Genomic DNA, 17,694 nt, shown 5'->3' on the forward strand with positions numbered 1-17,694 from the left:
ATTGGGAGTGTAACATTAAAAAAGAAATTAACCTATTTTGGAAGGTTTAGTGAGACCATCGGCTACAGAGAGGATATTCAGAGTTCGCAGTTCATTGTGCTCATAGCACCTCTTTAAGCAGATAGGATTTTAGGACTGTTCGAGGGAATATTTTCATAAATCAAGGCTAATGGGGCGAGTGTCTCGTGGAGGTCCAACATGAGCTGAAATAGTCAAACCTGCTCAATACATAGAGCTTTGTTACACACAGTCAGAAACAGCAGTACTCTCCTCTTTTTTATCACTGGCTCTTATTCCCCTCACAATCAGCTGCAACAACAAAGTGAGTCAGGAAGTATGCCAACATGACTCATACATGTAACTCGGATTTCTGTGTACAGTACCTGGACAGCCACTTGCGCTTCCTGGCCTTCTTCCTGCAGGAGGCCAGCCTGTACCTGGTGTGGAATAGAGCCAAGGAGCTGTGGGATTGTCTGGTGTCAGGGCCTGATGTTTGCGAGCTGGACCGAGAGGTACCAACAAACTCATACACACACAGGCATTGTATACTTGTTGTACGTACAAAAATAGAAATTATTTAAATATCTAAACATAAATTACACTGACATTACTTGGTTTTCAAAATTAAAGATGTTTGCTTTTCTATTTGTGAGGGAGTGTGAGTAGCAGAGATCTTCACAAGTCTTTTTTTGCAAGTGGGAGTTAAGTCTTAAGTCTTTGTGGGGTGAGACTTGGTTAACCCTAAAGTCTTCAGTCACGGGTCTAAGTCATGTATCAAGTCTTATGAGCTTTTGTCATTTTTTGCTATGCGGTCATCAAAAAATACTGCACAGCTATACCTATGAAAAGCATTCAAAGCTTTTACTGTTTTATTATCACTTCTATCTATTAGCATACAGCATCAGTACTGACTAGCTGTTTGTTATATGACCAGTTTAAACGGGACATTGCAATATGAAGAAAACACACAATGAATGCTTTCCTTTAAGATGGCTGATTAACATTACCCATCTGTCATGTCAATGCACCTCAAAATGTGAACTATTGTGACAAGCAAACGTTCACTCATCTATGCAAATATTCAGTTACAAAGCTAGTAGAAAGCTAAGTGAACGTTATGTAGTTAATGCTGAGCCAACCATCCTTATGCACTAATGTGACTGACCTGTCCGGGTAAGTTTCCAGGTGCCTGATAAAATTTTGATGTGGTGGAATCAGCATCTTTGATCTAGATCCTGCAGACTTTGCAGTCAGTGCTCCTTTTATTGGTTCCGTCCTGTTTGAAGTTTTTATAACCAAATGTAATGACAAATGGTACAGCAGCAGCTGTAGGTCTGCTGCCGGCTGCCATTGTTGTAATAAGATATAAAAGTGATACCACGTGATGCCACAAGGTGCACACCCAATGCGTAAAGTGGTCACCATGGTTACCATGAAAAAAGAAAGGAATCACATTATGTTTGTCTGAGTTTCTTTGCTATTAATATACCAAAAAAGGTAACAAAATGATTGTCCACAAGTCCCAAAACAGGAGTCAGAGTCGAGTCTAAAGTCTTTTGAGCACCAGTCCAAGTGAAATCTAAAGTCCTTGTTTGTGACTTAAGCGCAACTCGAGTTAAAGTCGCAAACTCGAGTCCCCATCTCTGGTGAGCTGGGGACTGATATACAGGTACAGAGACTGATTAAATTGAGGTACTGTGTTGTGTCTGTGTAGATGTGTTTTGAATGGTTCACCAAAGGACAGCATGACCTGGAGAGTGACATTCAGCAGCAGCTGTTCAAGGAGAAAATCCTTAAACTGGAGCCTTATGAGATCACCATGAACGGTAAAACTGAGAAATCAATTCTATTCAACACTGCAGCATATGGTATTAAACATCTATGCTTTACAGTATGGCCCTATAGTATAATAGCTCAAATTATTGCAGTTAACATGATTACAGTTTGCATTATTACATTCTACAGTGTCAAATTTTACGTCATCAGTATTAACAGTTTTCAGTATCATAGTTTACAGTATGACCATCCACTGCATCAGAGTCAACAGTATTACAGCTCAGTGCATCATAGTTTGAATTATTTATGTATACACTGTTTAACATCCCTAACAGTATTGCAGTGTTTATTATTTTAACTGTTTTAAATGTGAAACATCAGCCGACATGTTTTACCTTCCAGGTTTTAATCTGTTCAAGACGTTCTTTGAAAACGTGAATCTGTGTGACCATCGTCTCAAACGTCAGGGGACTCAGCTGGTCAGTCCTCACCCTCAGTTTGTTTTTTAATAAACTGAGAAACAGTCGAACAGTTTAACATAGTGAGTTTATGTCAGTTTTTAATGTCCTATGGTCTGATTTCAGTGTGTGGAGCGCCTCGACCTAGCTGGGATGGATTTTATCTGGCGTATCGCCATGGAAACCCCTGATGAAGAGATTGCCAACGAAGCAATCCAGCTCATTATTACATACAGTTACACCAACCTCAACCCCAAAATGAAGAAGGTTTGGAGAAATCCACTTTGACCATCTTCTTTACAGACATATTGACCTGGTATCTAAATGAAGTGTGTTGATGTTGCTGTCCTTCCTCACAGGATTCTGTGTCCTTGCATAAGAAGTTTATTGCTGATTGTTACAAGCGCCTGGAGGTAAGAAGTGTCAAACTGGAAACAGACAGAAGGCATTCATTTTAAAGACACACCTGGGAACTGTTTCTGTGTTCTTTTTCCAGGCAGCAAGCTCATCCCTTGGGGGTCCAACTCTGACACACGCTGTTACCAGGGCAACCAAGATGCTGACAGCCACAGCAATGCCAACTGTGGCCACGTCTGTACAATCACCTTCCAGGTACCGAGGGGGGTTTGGGTAAGAACATAGTAACTGAAATTTAAAACATACCAGAGAAAAAGTGTTAGTGCTCTAAGGTGTCACTAACTCAACTTCAAACAAAGGACAGAGGACAGCATTCAACATCACTAAAAAATCCTTTTTATCTCCAGGTCCACAAAGCTGGTGATAATTGAAAGACTGCTGCTACTGGCTGAACGCTACGTCATTACCATAGAGGTAGGTCCTCTTCTTCACTCCATATCTGGAATCAGTTTCTTATTCTAACTTGGGATGCACCGAAAATTTGGCCACCAGACATTTTTGGTTGAAAATGACCCAAAAGTACATTTTCAGTTTTCCGCCGGAAGACTTGTATCACTGAAACAACTCGGCCAAAATAGTATGCTGTGATGACACAAGCAAAAACCACTCTTACTTGGATTAGGGCCAACTTGCCTATGGTTTGGACATATTTCAATCTATAGGAAAAAGAAAAAATGAAAAGCATTTTGCAACGCGTGGAATGTGTAACATCCTTTATTTTTGGCCAGGAGCTTTTATTTCATCCCTAATTCTTACCAAAACACCCACTGCTGCAAGCCCTTTCATTCTCATGCTGGCTTTAACTGATTGACAAGAACGGCTCCTGCCTACTTGAGGTCCCTCATCCAGGTCTCTTTCTCGCCTACTCTCTGCTTTTTAATCTCTAGCCAGACTCTACTACTCTGTTGTTTCCAAATGGTGGAATGAATTACCTGACTTTACAATCCACAGGGTCCCTTTCTACTTTTAAGAGATGTCTGAAGACTCATTTGTTCAGGGAGCACTTGGGCCCTTAAGCTGACCCATCTGCTCTTTGTCCTCAGGGATAGGATGAATCAGTAGGTCTCAGAACCAGCCCTTAGTCAGTATCTAGCACTGATTTTTGAATATGTTGAATGTTAAACTATATTGTTGCAGTGATTAATTATGGTTGGTTATGGACACATTATTCTACAAAAGAAAAAAAAATCTGCAGCCACATAAGTTACAGCACTTTGTCACACTTCTCCAGCTGGGTCATACAGTGTGCCCGCCTAGTATATTGTTAGCTTCATGCAGTTATGTTCTTGCTGTAATACTTCAATTAAATTGTCTTGCTCTCCTGCTTGGCATCACTTCCATAATAATAAAACACACACACACACACACACACACACACACACACACACACACACAGACACACAAAGGTAGTAGATTACAGCCGACTGACCCCTCCCTCAGCTCCTGCAATTCTATTGTCCACTATAACATGTACTACCATAAACCATCTGTGTTGTGTGACTTGTGTCTGCTGTGTAGGCGTCATTCACGTCCCCTTCCCTCAGCTTATCGTAACCAGGGATCAGTGTAGTCGCTCACAATGGAAGGCTCCCACTGTTGTGTTTCCTGTGGTGCCCCCCTTCAAGTGCGTGATGGCCATGACCTCTGCCCAGGGTGCCTCAGTCCTGACCACCTTAGAGAGGGTTTATCTGACGAGCCATGTATGGATTACAGCTACATGCCTCAGGCCCTTAGGGTTGCTAGACTGTAACAGGTGTCCTCTGTTGCTAATGGGGATCCCTCCCCCCTAGGACAGCTACCCTCTTACCAACCAAGACGCATGAAGCGCCGCAGTGTGTCTGCTACTGCATCTGCCCCCCCCCCCAAGAAGAAGGCAAAGGCTGAACAGCGACTTGCCTCGGAGGTTGATCAATAATATGCAGAGTTGGCAGAGATGAGGTCTCTCTTGCAAGAACGTGAACCTGCCACACCCACAGAGGAAGCAGGACCATCCACCCTGCCTATGCCAGTGCTTGCACCAGAGGACCATGTTATTTCTCTAGCAGCTTCGGCCTCTTATTTCCAAGATGATGATACTGGTCAGGTCTCCTTGATTTCAGTACCAGGGTCCCCATCGTCAGCTCGGAGCTCATCAAGTGTGACAATGAATAGCTCAATGCAGGCTATCATGCGCACAGCTTTGGAGCGTTTGCAGCTGGATTTGCCACAGCAGACTCACTCTGCTCCTGAAAGCGCTTTCTTTTGGCGGAGGCAACCCTCATCTGCTTTCTCTATTTCCCTCTCTGGGGACTATTTAAGAGAACTTCATGCTTGCTGGAGAGATACTGGGGCTCTCTCCCGGCTTTCAGCAGATGGCTGGACACTGGCGGCCATGCATAATGCAGCTGGAGCCGGCCTGGAGCAGATGCCTGATGTTGAGCCAGCCATAGCATCTCTCATGGTGTCCCCTGAGGTACTGGACCTGAGAGGGCTCAATCAATATTTGAAGGGGTTACCATTCCACATGCTGACTACAGCGGATGTCCTACGCACTGTGACCCCCATATCCCCATCGCACCTCAGCACAGGCAGTTTCTCCGTTTTGCCTACAAAGGCCGCCGCTGGCAGTCCTGAGTGCTCCCTTTCGGGCTCTCCCTCTCCCCCAGGGTCTTCACTCGATGTGTGAAAGCAGCACTTGCACCCCTACAGTCGCAGGGCATAAAAGTGTTGCCATACCTAGACGACTGGCTTATCTGTGCACCATCACATTCTCAGGTGGTCCAGGCAGTATGCCAAGCTCTTTCGTCATGTGGCTCGATTGGGTTTTGGATAAATTACAAGAAGTCTTGTCTGAACCCCTCCCAAAGGATGACCTTTATTGGGGTGACCTTTGACACCTTAGCCATGAAAGCCCAGCCATCCTCTCAACGGGTGGACAACGTTCTTCGCCTCCTCACACTCTTTGAAGGCGGAAGAATGTTGCCTTATATCACTATGCTGCGGCTTTTGGGAAAGCTGATGTCCATGACACCTGTGGTCCCTTTGGGTCTGCTGTTGCTGCAACCCTTACAGAGGTGGCTGAACAGCTTCCATTTGGACACCAAGTGGCATCGTCACCTGAAGCTCAGAGTGTCACGGCAATGTCTTCTTGCCCTGGCCCCCTGGAGGGACAGGGCTTTTCTGTCGAGAGGCGTTCCACTGGGTGTGGTCCCAGCTCGTAGCGAGACTGTCACCACAGATGCCAGTCTCTCATTATGGGGGGCTGTCTGGCAACACAGGACAGTGCAGGGACCAGCTAGCCAGCCTACGGGCCATGTATTTGCTGGGGACTCTGAACCATCTTGCAGACTCCCTCTCCCGTCAGAATACCCCCCCCCCTGGAGAGTGGCGCCTCCACCCAGAGGTGGTACACGCAATTTGGGGTCTTTTTCGCCAGAGCACAGGTCGATCTCTTTGCCTCAGAGGAATCGACCCACTGTCCCCTTTGGTTCTCCCTGAGAGAAACCACCAGCCCTCCTGGCCAAGATGCGCAGGCCCACCCCTGGCCAGAGGGCCCTCTTTATGCTTTCCAGCCGCTCCCTCTGATTTGGCCAACACTTCAGAGAGTCCTAGTCCTAGTGGGCACAGATGCAGTGAAATCACAACTCAGTGGGGACAGGTGAACAGGCCCTCCTCGAGAGAAGGAGGAGACATTTACCCAGCTGAGAGCCCCATGCTGTTGATTTTATACATCCAGTGAATACATTTGCAAGTTTCACAGAATTTGACTGTTCATTCAAAAAGCAGCCACACACAGAGGTTGATGTGGTCTGTATGTTGATGTCTCTGTATTGACGATCAAGTGTTTTCTGTCTCTGTAGGACATGTACTCTGTTCCTCGAACTATTCTACCTCATGGTGCATCGTACAATGGACACCCCGTCACTCTTCACATCACCTATGAATCAACCAAAGACACCTTCACCTTAGAGGTAAGACTTTACCTGTAACACCTGCATAAAGTACACAGGTGCATCTGCAGGGAAATAACCTCTCTTCGTGTGCGTCATGTAGACACACAGTAATGAGACCATAGGAAGTATCAGGTGGAAGATTTCCGAGCACCTGAGCTGTCCAGTGGATAACGTGCAGATCTTTGCCAATGACAGTGTGGTAAGTGTCTCTCAGTGGTTGTTGGTCACTTTGTTTTGAATGAAGTTTTACTTGAATTTCTTACCTCAGTGTGTTGCTCCTCTCCTGGTCATGTGTTTCCCCAGAAGCTAGTAATGGCATCTGTTCAAAATCAGTGTAAAGGGATTTACTCTGCCAGGGTTTCCTCATCCTCTTTGGTCTTCTTTGTAGGTCAGGGGAAACACAGCCTCAAACAAACCTCACCCCTTTTTATTATCTGACTCTGCCCCCTCCTCCCTGTGTGTTAGCTGACCATGAACAGGGACCAGAAGCTTCTGTCTCAATTGGGTTTCAATGATGAGCAGAGTTTGACCGTGAAGAGTTCTGGCACCGGCACACCTTCTGGCAGCTCTGAGTCCTCGGCCTCAGCTTCCAGCAGTTCCAGCTCAGCCGTTTTCAACTCCGCCTACGCCTTAGAACAGGTACCGTCTCGCACCTGACTCACCCCACAGCACCATACAGGCTGACATCCATTCACACTGTCTGTGTGCATGTGTGTATGTGTGCTTGTGTTTACCTGTGTTCATGTGGTTATGTGTGTCTTGCTCTCCCTCTGCAGGAGAAGTCCCTGCCTGGTGTGGTGATGGCGTTGGTGTGCAACGTGTTTGAGATGCTTTACCAACTCGCTAACCTTGATGAATCCAGGTGAGACACTAAAAGGTCTACCTAACATCTATGGAGAAATGAATCTTTATCAGCGAACAGAAAGCACAAAGAAGAAACTCTTTACCATATTAAGAAGTTCATATGAAGATCTGTCAGAGCTGTGCGGAGCTTAGTGCATTACTGCAGGTCAGGTGGGCTTAAAGGAAAAGTCTGTGTTTCTTGACATGAACCTGCATGGCATCCTCATCTGTAGTTATGTGCATCAGCGCTGTCTTACCCCTGTCAGCTGTCACTTGTTGCGGCTCCCTGCAGCCCGCAGTTCCGGAGCCGGATGCAGCCCTTTAGCTTGGTGTCGCTCCATGCCAGTGATGGAGCTGAGTGAGTGCCATGTTGTGTTCATTTTTTATTATCTGCAGGTGCCGTTTTGCAGCGTAACGGCGCATAAAGCCGGCTGTGACGATCGGCGGGCCCGTAAATGCCCCCTGCCCCCACCCCCCAGAAGTTAACACGCATCACCGCTGCACCTGCGGCTCCACACGACTTCTCACAACTTCGGTGGAATAGAGGGCAAAATGGCTCTTTCCATACTAAAGTTTGCCGTGTCCAGGGTCTGGCAGATTGGAGCAGTTAAGCGTTAATTGGCAGCAGTATTAAAGAGAGGCTGAGATAAAATAGTCTGTAAGGCCCTATTTTACAGGGCGTAAGCCTACACTAAGCCACTTCAGTTTGCATCATTAGTCTACGTCAATGCGCATTGCGTTTTTGCAAACATGGACACACTGCTGTTAGAGGAGGGCACTGACGTGTCAGTGATTGACAAATCAGTAAATAAGTGGAGATGGGCTTGGCTGAATGAAATGGGCAACAATGGTCAGCCATTTAGCTCATGGTGCAGGAAAATGAATATAGCAGGTGCATTGTTGTTATTAAACCATTGTTACTGAAATAATAAAAAAATGAAGTTATGTGATTTATATCCAATTAATGACAATAGTAAGGTCTATTGTTACATTATGAAAATATATTACAAGTAGGGGCTTAGGAGGTAATGCAGCCCCCGACCCCCTACTACCACCACCAACACAAAAAATAATTTTCAGTCAAATATATATTTTTTTTTTCCACTTTAATCCATGCAGGTATTAACATTCAATTATGACCTTTGAACTGAATTAAGAAATTTATATAAATGGAAATGGGATGCAGATTAAATCAAATATTTGGGAGTCACATTACCAAAGGATTTTTCAAAAATATTTGAAATGAACTATGGTCCTTTAAGCTCTAGGCTAAAGTCAGACACACAAAAATGGAGTGTTATCCTGTTTTTCAGCTTAAGTTCCAGGATTGATTCAATCAAGATAAATGTTCTTCCACGAATGCTTTACCCTTTTCAATGCCTACCAATCAAAATACCCCGTCAACAATTTTCAGAATGGGATAGTTTAATATCAAGATATATATATGGCAGAGGAAAAAGGCCAGAATTGAATACAAGACCCTTCAATTGAAAAAAGAAAAAGGTGGACTAGGTCTCCCCTGCGTACAAGAATACTATTACTCAGCCCAGCTAAGACCTTTTATTTGCTTGTCTACACCGAACATACACAGCAGGTTGGAAGGACAGAGAAGGCACAACAATAAAAACATACCAATACAGGCTTTATTAGCAGATGCAAAGTTACAAGGTGGACTACTGGTCCCATGCAGGACAGTCTTCTGAAATCCTGGCAGGAAAAAGTAAAAATTTGCAGAGTAGAAGAGTCAACTAAACTTCCTACGATTCAGATTTTGTCCCAAATGAAAGTGATGATAGATTTAAACAATGGCCAACGAAAGATCTGACTACCTAGTACTCATTTGTCCACAAGGGGGCATTCTAAAGCTTTGAAGCCCTACAAAATATACATGGTTGGGAAAGGATGATTTTTACAGGTACTTGCAGATAAGACACTCCTTTAACCAAAACCTAAAGATAGTGTTATAAAAGGGGGAATCAGGGTTCTTATAAATATTCCTATCTCTTCTCAAGTCCAAAGTATGTACTAAAATCATCTCCAGGTTATACAATGGCATATTAGATTCTAAACAAGAGAGCACGGAATATATTAAGAAGAAGTGGGAAAAAGAAGGCAATGTGTTGATTTCCGTGGAAAGCTGGGAAAAAATATGCCAGTTACAGTGGATATAAACAGTGTCAAATGTATTGCACGAGTTTTGTTGGAAACGTGGTGAGATTTCTTGTTACCCCTGTTCAGAGAAGACATGGAGGAGGTGGTGATGCTTGTTGGAAATTATGTGGGTCTGAAGGAGCTGATCACCTCCAGGAACTGTCAGGTTATTAAAAATTACTGGAAACAGATTAATCAACGTTAGTAATGCGTTTGGACTAGACATTTGTTTTAAGTGTGAAACTGTGTACCTTGGTGACTTATTTTCTGTAAGTTATAATATAAACAATAAAAAACTATTTGGTATACTATTGGCAGCTAGTAAAAAAGCCAAACCTGCAAAATGGTTAACAGTTGATCCATCCACCATACAGGAATGGATTTTATCATGGAAAAGATAATAAGATAAGATTTTCCCTCAGAGCACAACAAGAAAACTTTCATAAAAAGTGGTCTAAATGGACTGAGCATGTTAAACATGCAAAATCAGACTTTAACTGACTTAAGTTGTGAATTTTTAGAATTTGTACCCCCTACACATTGTCTTTTTGTTTTTATTTCTTATTTTGATCTAGAGGTGGTGAGCTCTCCAGTTCTGTGGTTTATGTCATAGTGAATACTGAAATGACTTATAAGGGAAAAAAATATTAGTAATCTGGGAAAGCATTGTGGAAAAAGTCACTAAGACTTTATGTACTAGTCTGATGGATACAGAAATCTACGCATAATGGAAAACAAACTGTGCTTTTCCTAATATAAAGACAAAAAAAAGCAAACAAAAAAAAACATTTATTAGGATCATCCCAAACTGCACCAATGTAGTAATTAGAGGTATGAAAAATTATTGATATGGCAATAAATTGCGATACTTTGACCTGTGCTAAAATATTGCTGTTTTAACTCTTGATATTGATACTTTTATTGAAATAAAAATTCATATTTTAGGAGAATTGGAAGTATAATACGTCTTCCGCACCTCCACTGCGGTAGATGGCACTGAAGAGCCACTCCGCTGTATGTTGTCCATAAACTGTATAATAAAGATAAGCTCAAAGTATATTCAAAATATTAACTGCTTAACTTGATTATGTGGGTTTTGATGCCTAAACATTAATGTTTTCACTCTTTTCTTGGATCACTTTGTTTAAAATCATTTTAAGTTTGATTTTTACAGTGTGGTAGACTAATACAGTAACAATCATAGTCATGTTTTGTGCAATATTAGATTTTTATATGAGTAACATTGGTTACAAAAAGTAACCCTTTTTTTTGTTTCATCAACTGACCAAATCTTTCACCCAATAATTTTTTTGCAGCATGAGTTTAATGTTGCAGTAGTATAAGTGACAGACTTGATGCACTTAGTGTATGTATGTATGAAACACTGCATCTGACTTTCATTATTTCAAACACAAAAAAACAGAAAAGATGTTTTTAATCAAATAGTTGACTGTGTAGAATATCACAATAGAATCCCAATATTGTGGTATTGAGATATAATCGTATCATGACTGTCAAGTTCCTTTTTAGCTGTGCAGTGATCCCAACTTGAAAGGAAGAGAAAACTACCCAAAATAGACTGGATTTTACTCTTGACGGATGACAAGACAGATTCTTCTTAGATTCGCTATATTCTTTTCAAGGTTAAAAACCTTTAAAGTAAGCAGACCAAATACAACAATGTTAAGAACTCATATAAATCATCAAAAATGAAGCATGAGCATAAAGTTTAAGCATTTTATTTTAAAAGAAAGTCAACATTCCTATCAAACTAATATATTTAAATAAATAAAGTTTAATTATAGCTTAAACTTACGTTTTACTTACAAATAACTAAAACTATTCCTTTTAATCTTTAGAAATCCCGAGCTGTAAACTAAATTAGGTTCTGCTTTGCCTTAACTAAAGAATAATTTTAAAACAATCAAAGTTTTATTCATTTATGATTCCTTTCCATAATGTTAGTATTTAATCACGTATCTTTATTGTGTTAAGGAGATAAACAACGAGAACAGAGAACAAAGGGGTGCAGGCACTTGCAGAGCGCAGGCCCTGCGCGCACCTGTGCCAGCATCGTCAGGGCAACATTTACCAAACTACAATTGCTTGAAAGGTTAAGACTGCCTCTTTTGTTTCTGCAGTTTACAAAGAATGCACAGCTCCACTTTTTTCTCTTTAGTTTTGAATTTCTCAGGGAGCACAGCATCTGGCAGACGCGCGTCCCTCACCTGCAGCTTGAAGTGCGTAATTTGAAAGTAGGTCAACCCTACCAGAGGGAAATGTGCGCTTTTAAGCGGTGACAACATTCGACAACATTCGACAACATCCACAACATTCCCTATCCCCCCTAGTAAGCAGCATGAGGTGATCATTCATATTGCAAGTTTCATTTATTTGTTTATTTACCTTCAGAACTGCACGTGACTATTTTTATTTACCGAAACTTATCAAAATAAAAAACACATAATTAACCTACTCTCTCATTCATTTATTTCTACCTAGATTAAGCTAGTTTTAAAGGGTATTTTTTTCTAAACCATTTTTAACATCTTATTAAACTTGTAGTTTGAGTCGACAGTGACCCAAGTATCGTGATGCAAATCATATCGTTAGGGTCTTGCCAAAACAAATCCCTCATAGATGCACGGCAGTACTGAGTGCATCTAAATGAACAATCTTTCAGAGGGCCAATTTTCTGCTTTAAAAATCTTATTTTAATGCAACAGGAATCTTTGTTTAATGCAACATTTTAACTTGATGAAAAATAACAATAATAATATAAATAACAACAACAAAAATGATACATACAAAACTTTGTTCATACATAGCACTTTCAAAAACATTGTAACAAAATGCTTTACATAAAAAAAAATCACTGCCAAATATGGGAAAGGAAAACATCTGGATAGTAAAAACAATAAAAGATTAAAACAATTAAAACAATAACAAGATATAGGATTCAAGATTCTGCCCATGATACTTTTTTTAAATATGAGTCTCAAATATGTAACTTTTTCCCAGTATTATGATCATCAGATGCACCTGTACACACATATACAGGGCTCAGCAAATTTATCAGACCACCTGTTATGAAGATGAGAAAACCATCCAGCTATATGGAGAGCTTTTATTTAAACTCTTTCTTTCTCAGTGGGTTTCCTTGCAATAAACATTTGAATAGAAGTCAAGAATTTCAAACTTAGTTCTGATTTCTCTTCTGAGAAATCAGAAACTACTCAAGGATAAATGACCACTCAAACACATTTTTATGTTTCGGAATGAAATAAAAAAATTGTGATGTGCTTTACTTTTTTCTGCTTTTTGTAACAGTACATTAAAAAATTCATGGGTTACATACATAATGAAATTTTAGCGCTAAAAATACGCTTTTTGATCACAGAGCTTAGACACACTGGTGGATTAACTATTACAGAAACACAAGACAATCAGCAATATGCTGTTAAATTAAAGGCAACAGTGGCAAACACCTTACACTGGGTGGTGGTCTAATAAATTTATTGAGTGCTTCATACGTTGAAAGAAACAGTTAAATAGAAACGGAGAGATTTAGATCTCAATAAAGAAAACTCACTCTCCAACATGTTGCAAATGATAAACAATTTCTTTAACAACTCATTTACGTGAGATCAAACACTGTTACTGTACGTGGAGCTGCAGCAGTTGAAGTCCCCCTATATTAAATCTTTGATCTGCAGGATCACTCTGCGTGTTAGGAAGCTGCTCCTGCTGATTCCTACAGATCCAGAGGTTCAGGACGCTCTTGACAACTTTGTCCCCAAAGAATCCAGCGTGTGGAGTCACCAGGTACATCCAGCTGTCAGGGACTCCCTCTGTGGCCCTGTCTATCTCTCTCTTTTTCTCTGTCTCTCTATATCGCTCTCATTTCCGTCTTTGCATGTCAATTCCATTAAAAATCAGAATGAATTAATGGTATGAACATCAGGACAGTATTGCCAAAACTTAAACGAGATAGCACATCACATTAACAACATCATATTTAAGAACAATTTACACACCTACAGTGAACAACGTCTCTTCTTTCTTTCCCCCTCTCTCTCCCTCTCCCCCTCTCCTTCTGTTTATTTTTTGTTTTGTTTTGTTATTTTGTAGAAAACCCTCTTCACCCTTGGTCAGAGCTCTCGTTCTCCATCTCTGTCCTCCAAACAGCAGCACCAGCCGAGTGCTGCCTCCATCTTGGAGTCTCTGTTCAGGTCCTCGGCCCCTGGCATGTCCACCTTTAGAGTGCTGTACAACCTGGAGGTAACACCTTTCCACACAATCTCCATACAACCCAGTCTAGTTTAATCTACTATTAAAAAGTATAATGATAAAACAACTGTTCCACATTTGAGACACCCCCCACCCCCTCCCTCTCTCTCCCTCTCTCTCAGGTATTGAGTTCGAAGTTAATGCCCACCTCTGATGATGAGATGGCCAAAACGAGCAGCAGGTCTTTCTGTGAGAACTTCCTGAAAGCAGGTGGCCTCAGGTACCAGAGAGAGCAGTCAGACATGGAAAGACATCAAATACCGTGTTGACCCAAATATAGAATGACCCTGATTATAAGACCACCCCCCTTTATCGAGACCAATCTTCAGAAAAAGATACCGATAACCAAAATTTAATTTGTTTAAAGAAAGTATTTTAATTGAAATTCTGAGAAAATCATTTAAATTATTATTCGAGACTCCTTTCAATTTTTAAATCTAATCACTAAGATCTATGTTTCAGATGTCATTCTGATGACTGGTAATGGGCATGCCCTCATTATGTTTCTCACTCAACTCACGCAACCTCCTGTCAGTCTCTTGGAAACAGACGCCTTGAGGACCACAATCAGCCTTTATTTTACAGTTCACATTTTTCAGACTGTCTCTTTGGACACGGTATCTTCGGAAATTACACTTTGTTACTCTATGCTTTTTGACTGCCTGACATCTGCTGCATTGACTGTCATTATCTTAACATCAGCATCAGAATAAGAACGTCCGTCCTTACGGACGCTGCAAGGATGATGCTAATTTGTAATGCAATACTTTATTAATAATAATAATAATAATAATAATAATACATTTTATTTATAGAGCGCTTTTCAAAAACTCAAAGTCGCTTTACAGTAAATTGTTAAAAGTGCAGGTAAAAACAAGTGTAAAATAGAAAACGGATAAAGGCAAAAAGGTGACAGTGCAAGGTAAAAACATGGTGCATTAAGATGGTCGATGTCCGCCGTGACCACACTAACTCACAAGTTGGAGAAAAAGGAAAAAGAAAATGAGTGGCTCATAACAGTCTAACCTGCAGAGTCTTCTTCCTCTCTCAGCTCTCACTCACACTCACACACCTGGATATTTTCACAGTATTTAGGTTGTTTACTTTGTATTTGACTAAACCCCCCCTCCACAGTGTGCGTCAAAAGCACCAAATTAGCATGTCAGACCAAAGCTGTTTCTTGGACCAGTCTGTAAATGTGTTTTTAATGCTGTTAAAGTCTTGTTTTTTTGGCTTGTTGTGTATGTGTTTCCTGGTCTTTCTGCAGCCAGCCTCCAGTGGATTTTCCATGAACAGCAACTTTTAAAACTTCTACATAGGCTTTGTTTTTCAAAACCAGATGTTGCCCCATGGCCTGTTATTTTATCGTCGAGCCTCAATAGAGCTAATAACACAGGTAGTAACAGCGACACTGCCCCCATTATTTCTGGTGGTACTGCCCTGTTTGGTCCATATATGTAAGCTTTATGGAAATGTGCAGAATTTATCAGTGATCAGCCCATCCTCATCATTTATGTTAGATCAGGACATCTACAGTGCACACAAAAGATTTCATGCATATAGGTGAAAGTAGCTGTTGGGGCTCAGAGAGCTACCAGAGCACTGGATGCATTTTTTCACCATGACTGAACTTGGTGTGAACTTGGAGCTATATGTTTTGGGGTTCATGTGGCCCTGATTACAACAGTCACAGTGTGTTTGTGCTTTTTTTTTTTTTTTTTTTTTTTTTGGTGTACGTACTTGTCTGTGCTTTTGTACGTGTATGGTGTGCAGTCTGGTGGTGAATGTGATGCAGAGAGACTCGATTCCTTCTGAGGTGGACTATGAGACCAGACAGGGAGTTTACTCGATCTGCCTGCAGCTGGCCAGGTGAGCAACATCTGTCTGTCAAACATACACACACACACACACACACACACACACACACACACACACACACACACACACACACACACACACACAGACACAGATACAGACACAGACACAGGAGGAATGTTTGCAATTTAAGATTTGAGTTATGTGTTCGCAGGTTTCTCCTGGTTGGACAGAGCATGCCTACGGCGCTGGATGATGATGTAATCCGGGATGGTGATACATTGTCATCTCGTCCGTTTCGAAACGCTGGGCGCTCTGGACGTCAGTTATCTCTGTGCGGGACTCCAGAAAAGTCATCATACAGACAAATGTCTTTGTCTGAGCGCTCATCTATCAGAGTGGAGGAGATTATACCTGCAGCGCGTGTAGCCATCCAGGTAAACCCACTCATCTGGAGGCTAATGGGCTGACTGATCTGCTAACTATTTTACAATTTACTCATATACACTACTGGTTAAAAGTTTGAGAACACCCTAATTTTTCCAGTATCTTCCCATAGTGTGCCACCATACCCTTTGATCGTTAATTAACAGTTCTGTACTGCAGAAAGTAGAGTGTTGCTGTAAAAATGATAAAAAACTTTATGACTCTTTTGGAACAAAATAACGCTAATAAATCAACAAACCTTTCTGGCTCGTTTCCTCTTCAGACCATGGAGGTGGGCGACTTCACCTCCACGGTGGCCTGCTTTATGCGTCTCACCTGGGCAGCTGCAGCCGGCAGGTTGGATCTGGTCGGCAGCCCACAGCCAATCAGAGAGAGCCATAGCTCCTTGTTGCCACAAGGTGTCCGCACCCGAGTCAGCAGCACAGGTAAGGCAGGAAGATGACCTCAGTGTGATTTCAGCAACAGCAAGAAAAAAAACTCAATCTTACACACACACACACACTAGTGTTGTCACGATACCAAAATTATGATTCGATACAATACCTGCCTAAAAAATTTCGATATCAATACTTACCAATACCATGGCAAACTTAAAATAGAAGAAAACAAATTTAAAAAACAGCCTAAAGAGATGGCTGCCTCAAGCGAGTTTTTTGACATCTGTTTGTGTGTCTGTGGGGCTAAGGGAGATTTGTAAATAGGGCTAATATTTAAGAAAACACACACACACACACCCACAAAGTATTATAGATTATATGCAGAATCAGTTCCTAGAGGGAACCTGAACTCATTTATTGTTCTCAAGAATAATTCAACTAAATAGAAAACCAGAAAATATTAATTGTTGTACAGGAATGAGCAGGTAAAATAACAATTCCAGACTTAAACAGCCATCTATTGTTTTCATGCTCAGCACACTGTAGTTAAGCCTTCACAGTGTGTTAATACACTGAAAAGTACTCTTTTAACATGAATACTCTAAAAAAAGTGTACCCGTGTTATTTAAGCTCTTTTACAGATGCAACACTTTAGTGTCTCCTATAGGTTTCTTCGTTAAAGTTAGAAAACCACTTGTCACTTATTCAAACTGTGTCAGCACCACACAGCTCTGTGACTCAGGGCTACGTGTGCTCCACAGCTCATGTGTTTATGACGCTGATTATTCGTCGTATTAACAACAAGTCGTAGTGAACTAGTTTTCTTGTCACAAAGTGATTGACACTCGTTTGACTTTTGTGTTTGGGCTCGTCGTTTGAATCTGTCACTCTTGCTCTTTAAGGAGGTGAGGATGCTGAACGATGAGGCGCTTCATCATGTTTGTAGTGCCTCCGTGTGTGTGTTGTAGTAAGCTTTATAGATGGGCTTTGATACATGTATTGGCTTACGAAGCCGCCCCGACTGTCGGCTTTGTAAGCAGAGTAATGACAACTTTCGCTATGTGCACCGGCTTTTTCGACAAGCTGCGGCCGGTTCACAGTACCTCTGTAAACTTGAAGCCATGTCTGTAACTCCGTCTGTACGTTTGCATCCAGCTTAAGAAATCAAACTGTGAGTTTGTCAGCGCG

At 41.5% G+C, this 17,694-nt stretch overlaps 1 protein-coding gene across 2 annotated transcripts in view; it reads left to right on the forward strand.

The window, feature by feature from the left end:
• Window positions 1-17,694, forward strand: part of usp24 (ubiquitin specific peptidase 24) — a 117,074-nt gene that overhangs the window by 28,599 nt on the left and 70,781 nt on the right. The window contains exons 18-34 of one of the 2 annotated variants that reach the window (XM_074667358.1): window positions 381-512; window positions 1,715-1,826; window positions 2,179-2,255; window positions 2,361-2,501; window positions 2,594-2,647; window positions 2,731-2,864; window positions 2,999-3,065; window positions 6,491-6,601; window positions 6,684-6,782; window positions 7,049-7,222; window positions 7,360-7,445; window positions 13,294-13,402; window positions 13,709-13,858; window positions 13,990-14,087; window positions 15,641-15,736; window positions 15,897-16,119; window positions 16,392-16,554. In XM_074667358.1, coding sequence (XP_074523459.1) covers window positions 381-512; window positions 1,715-1,826; window positions 2,179-2,255; window positions 2,361-2,501; window positions 2,594-2,647; window positions 2,731-2,864; window positions 2,999-3,065; window positions 6,491-6,601; window positions 6,684-6,782; window positions 7,049-7,222; window positions 7,360-7,445; window positions 13,294-13,402; window positions 13,709-13,858; window positions 13,990-14,087; window positions 15,641-15,736; window positions 15,897-16,119; window positions 16,392-16,554 — 2,026 coding nt within the window. The remainder of the gene's footprint in view (window positions 1-380; window positions 513-1,714; window positions 1,827-2,178; window positions 2,256-2,360; window positions 2,502-2,593; window positions 2,648-2,730; window positions 2,865-2,998; window positions 3,066-6,490; window positions 6,602-6,683; window positions 6,783-7,048; window positions 7,223-7,359; window positions 7,446-13,293; window positions 13,403-13,708; window positions 13,859-13,989; window positions 14,088-15,640; window positions 15,737-15,896; window positions 16,120-16,391; window positions 16,555-17,694) is intronic. The other variant, XM_074667359.1, reaches the window with a different exon arrangement.

The sequence above is a fragment of the Halichoeres trimaculatus genome, unplaced genomic scaffold, assembly GCF_033239565.1.
Source record: "Halichoeres trimaculatus isolate MK-OKI-2021-1 unplaced genomic scaffold, fHalTri1.1 fHalTri1_scaffold_4, whole genome shotgun sequence".
NCBI lineage: Eukaryota > Metazoa > Chordata > Actinopteri > Labriformes > Labridae > Halichoeres > Halichoeres trimaculatus.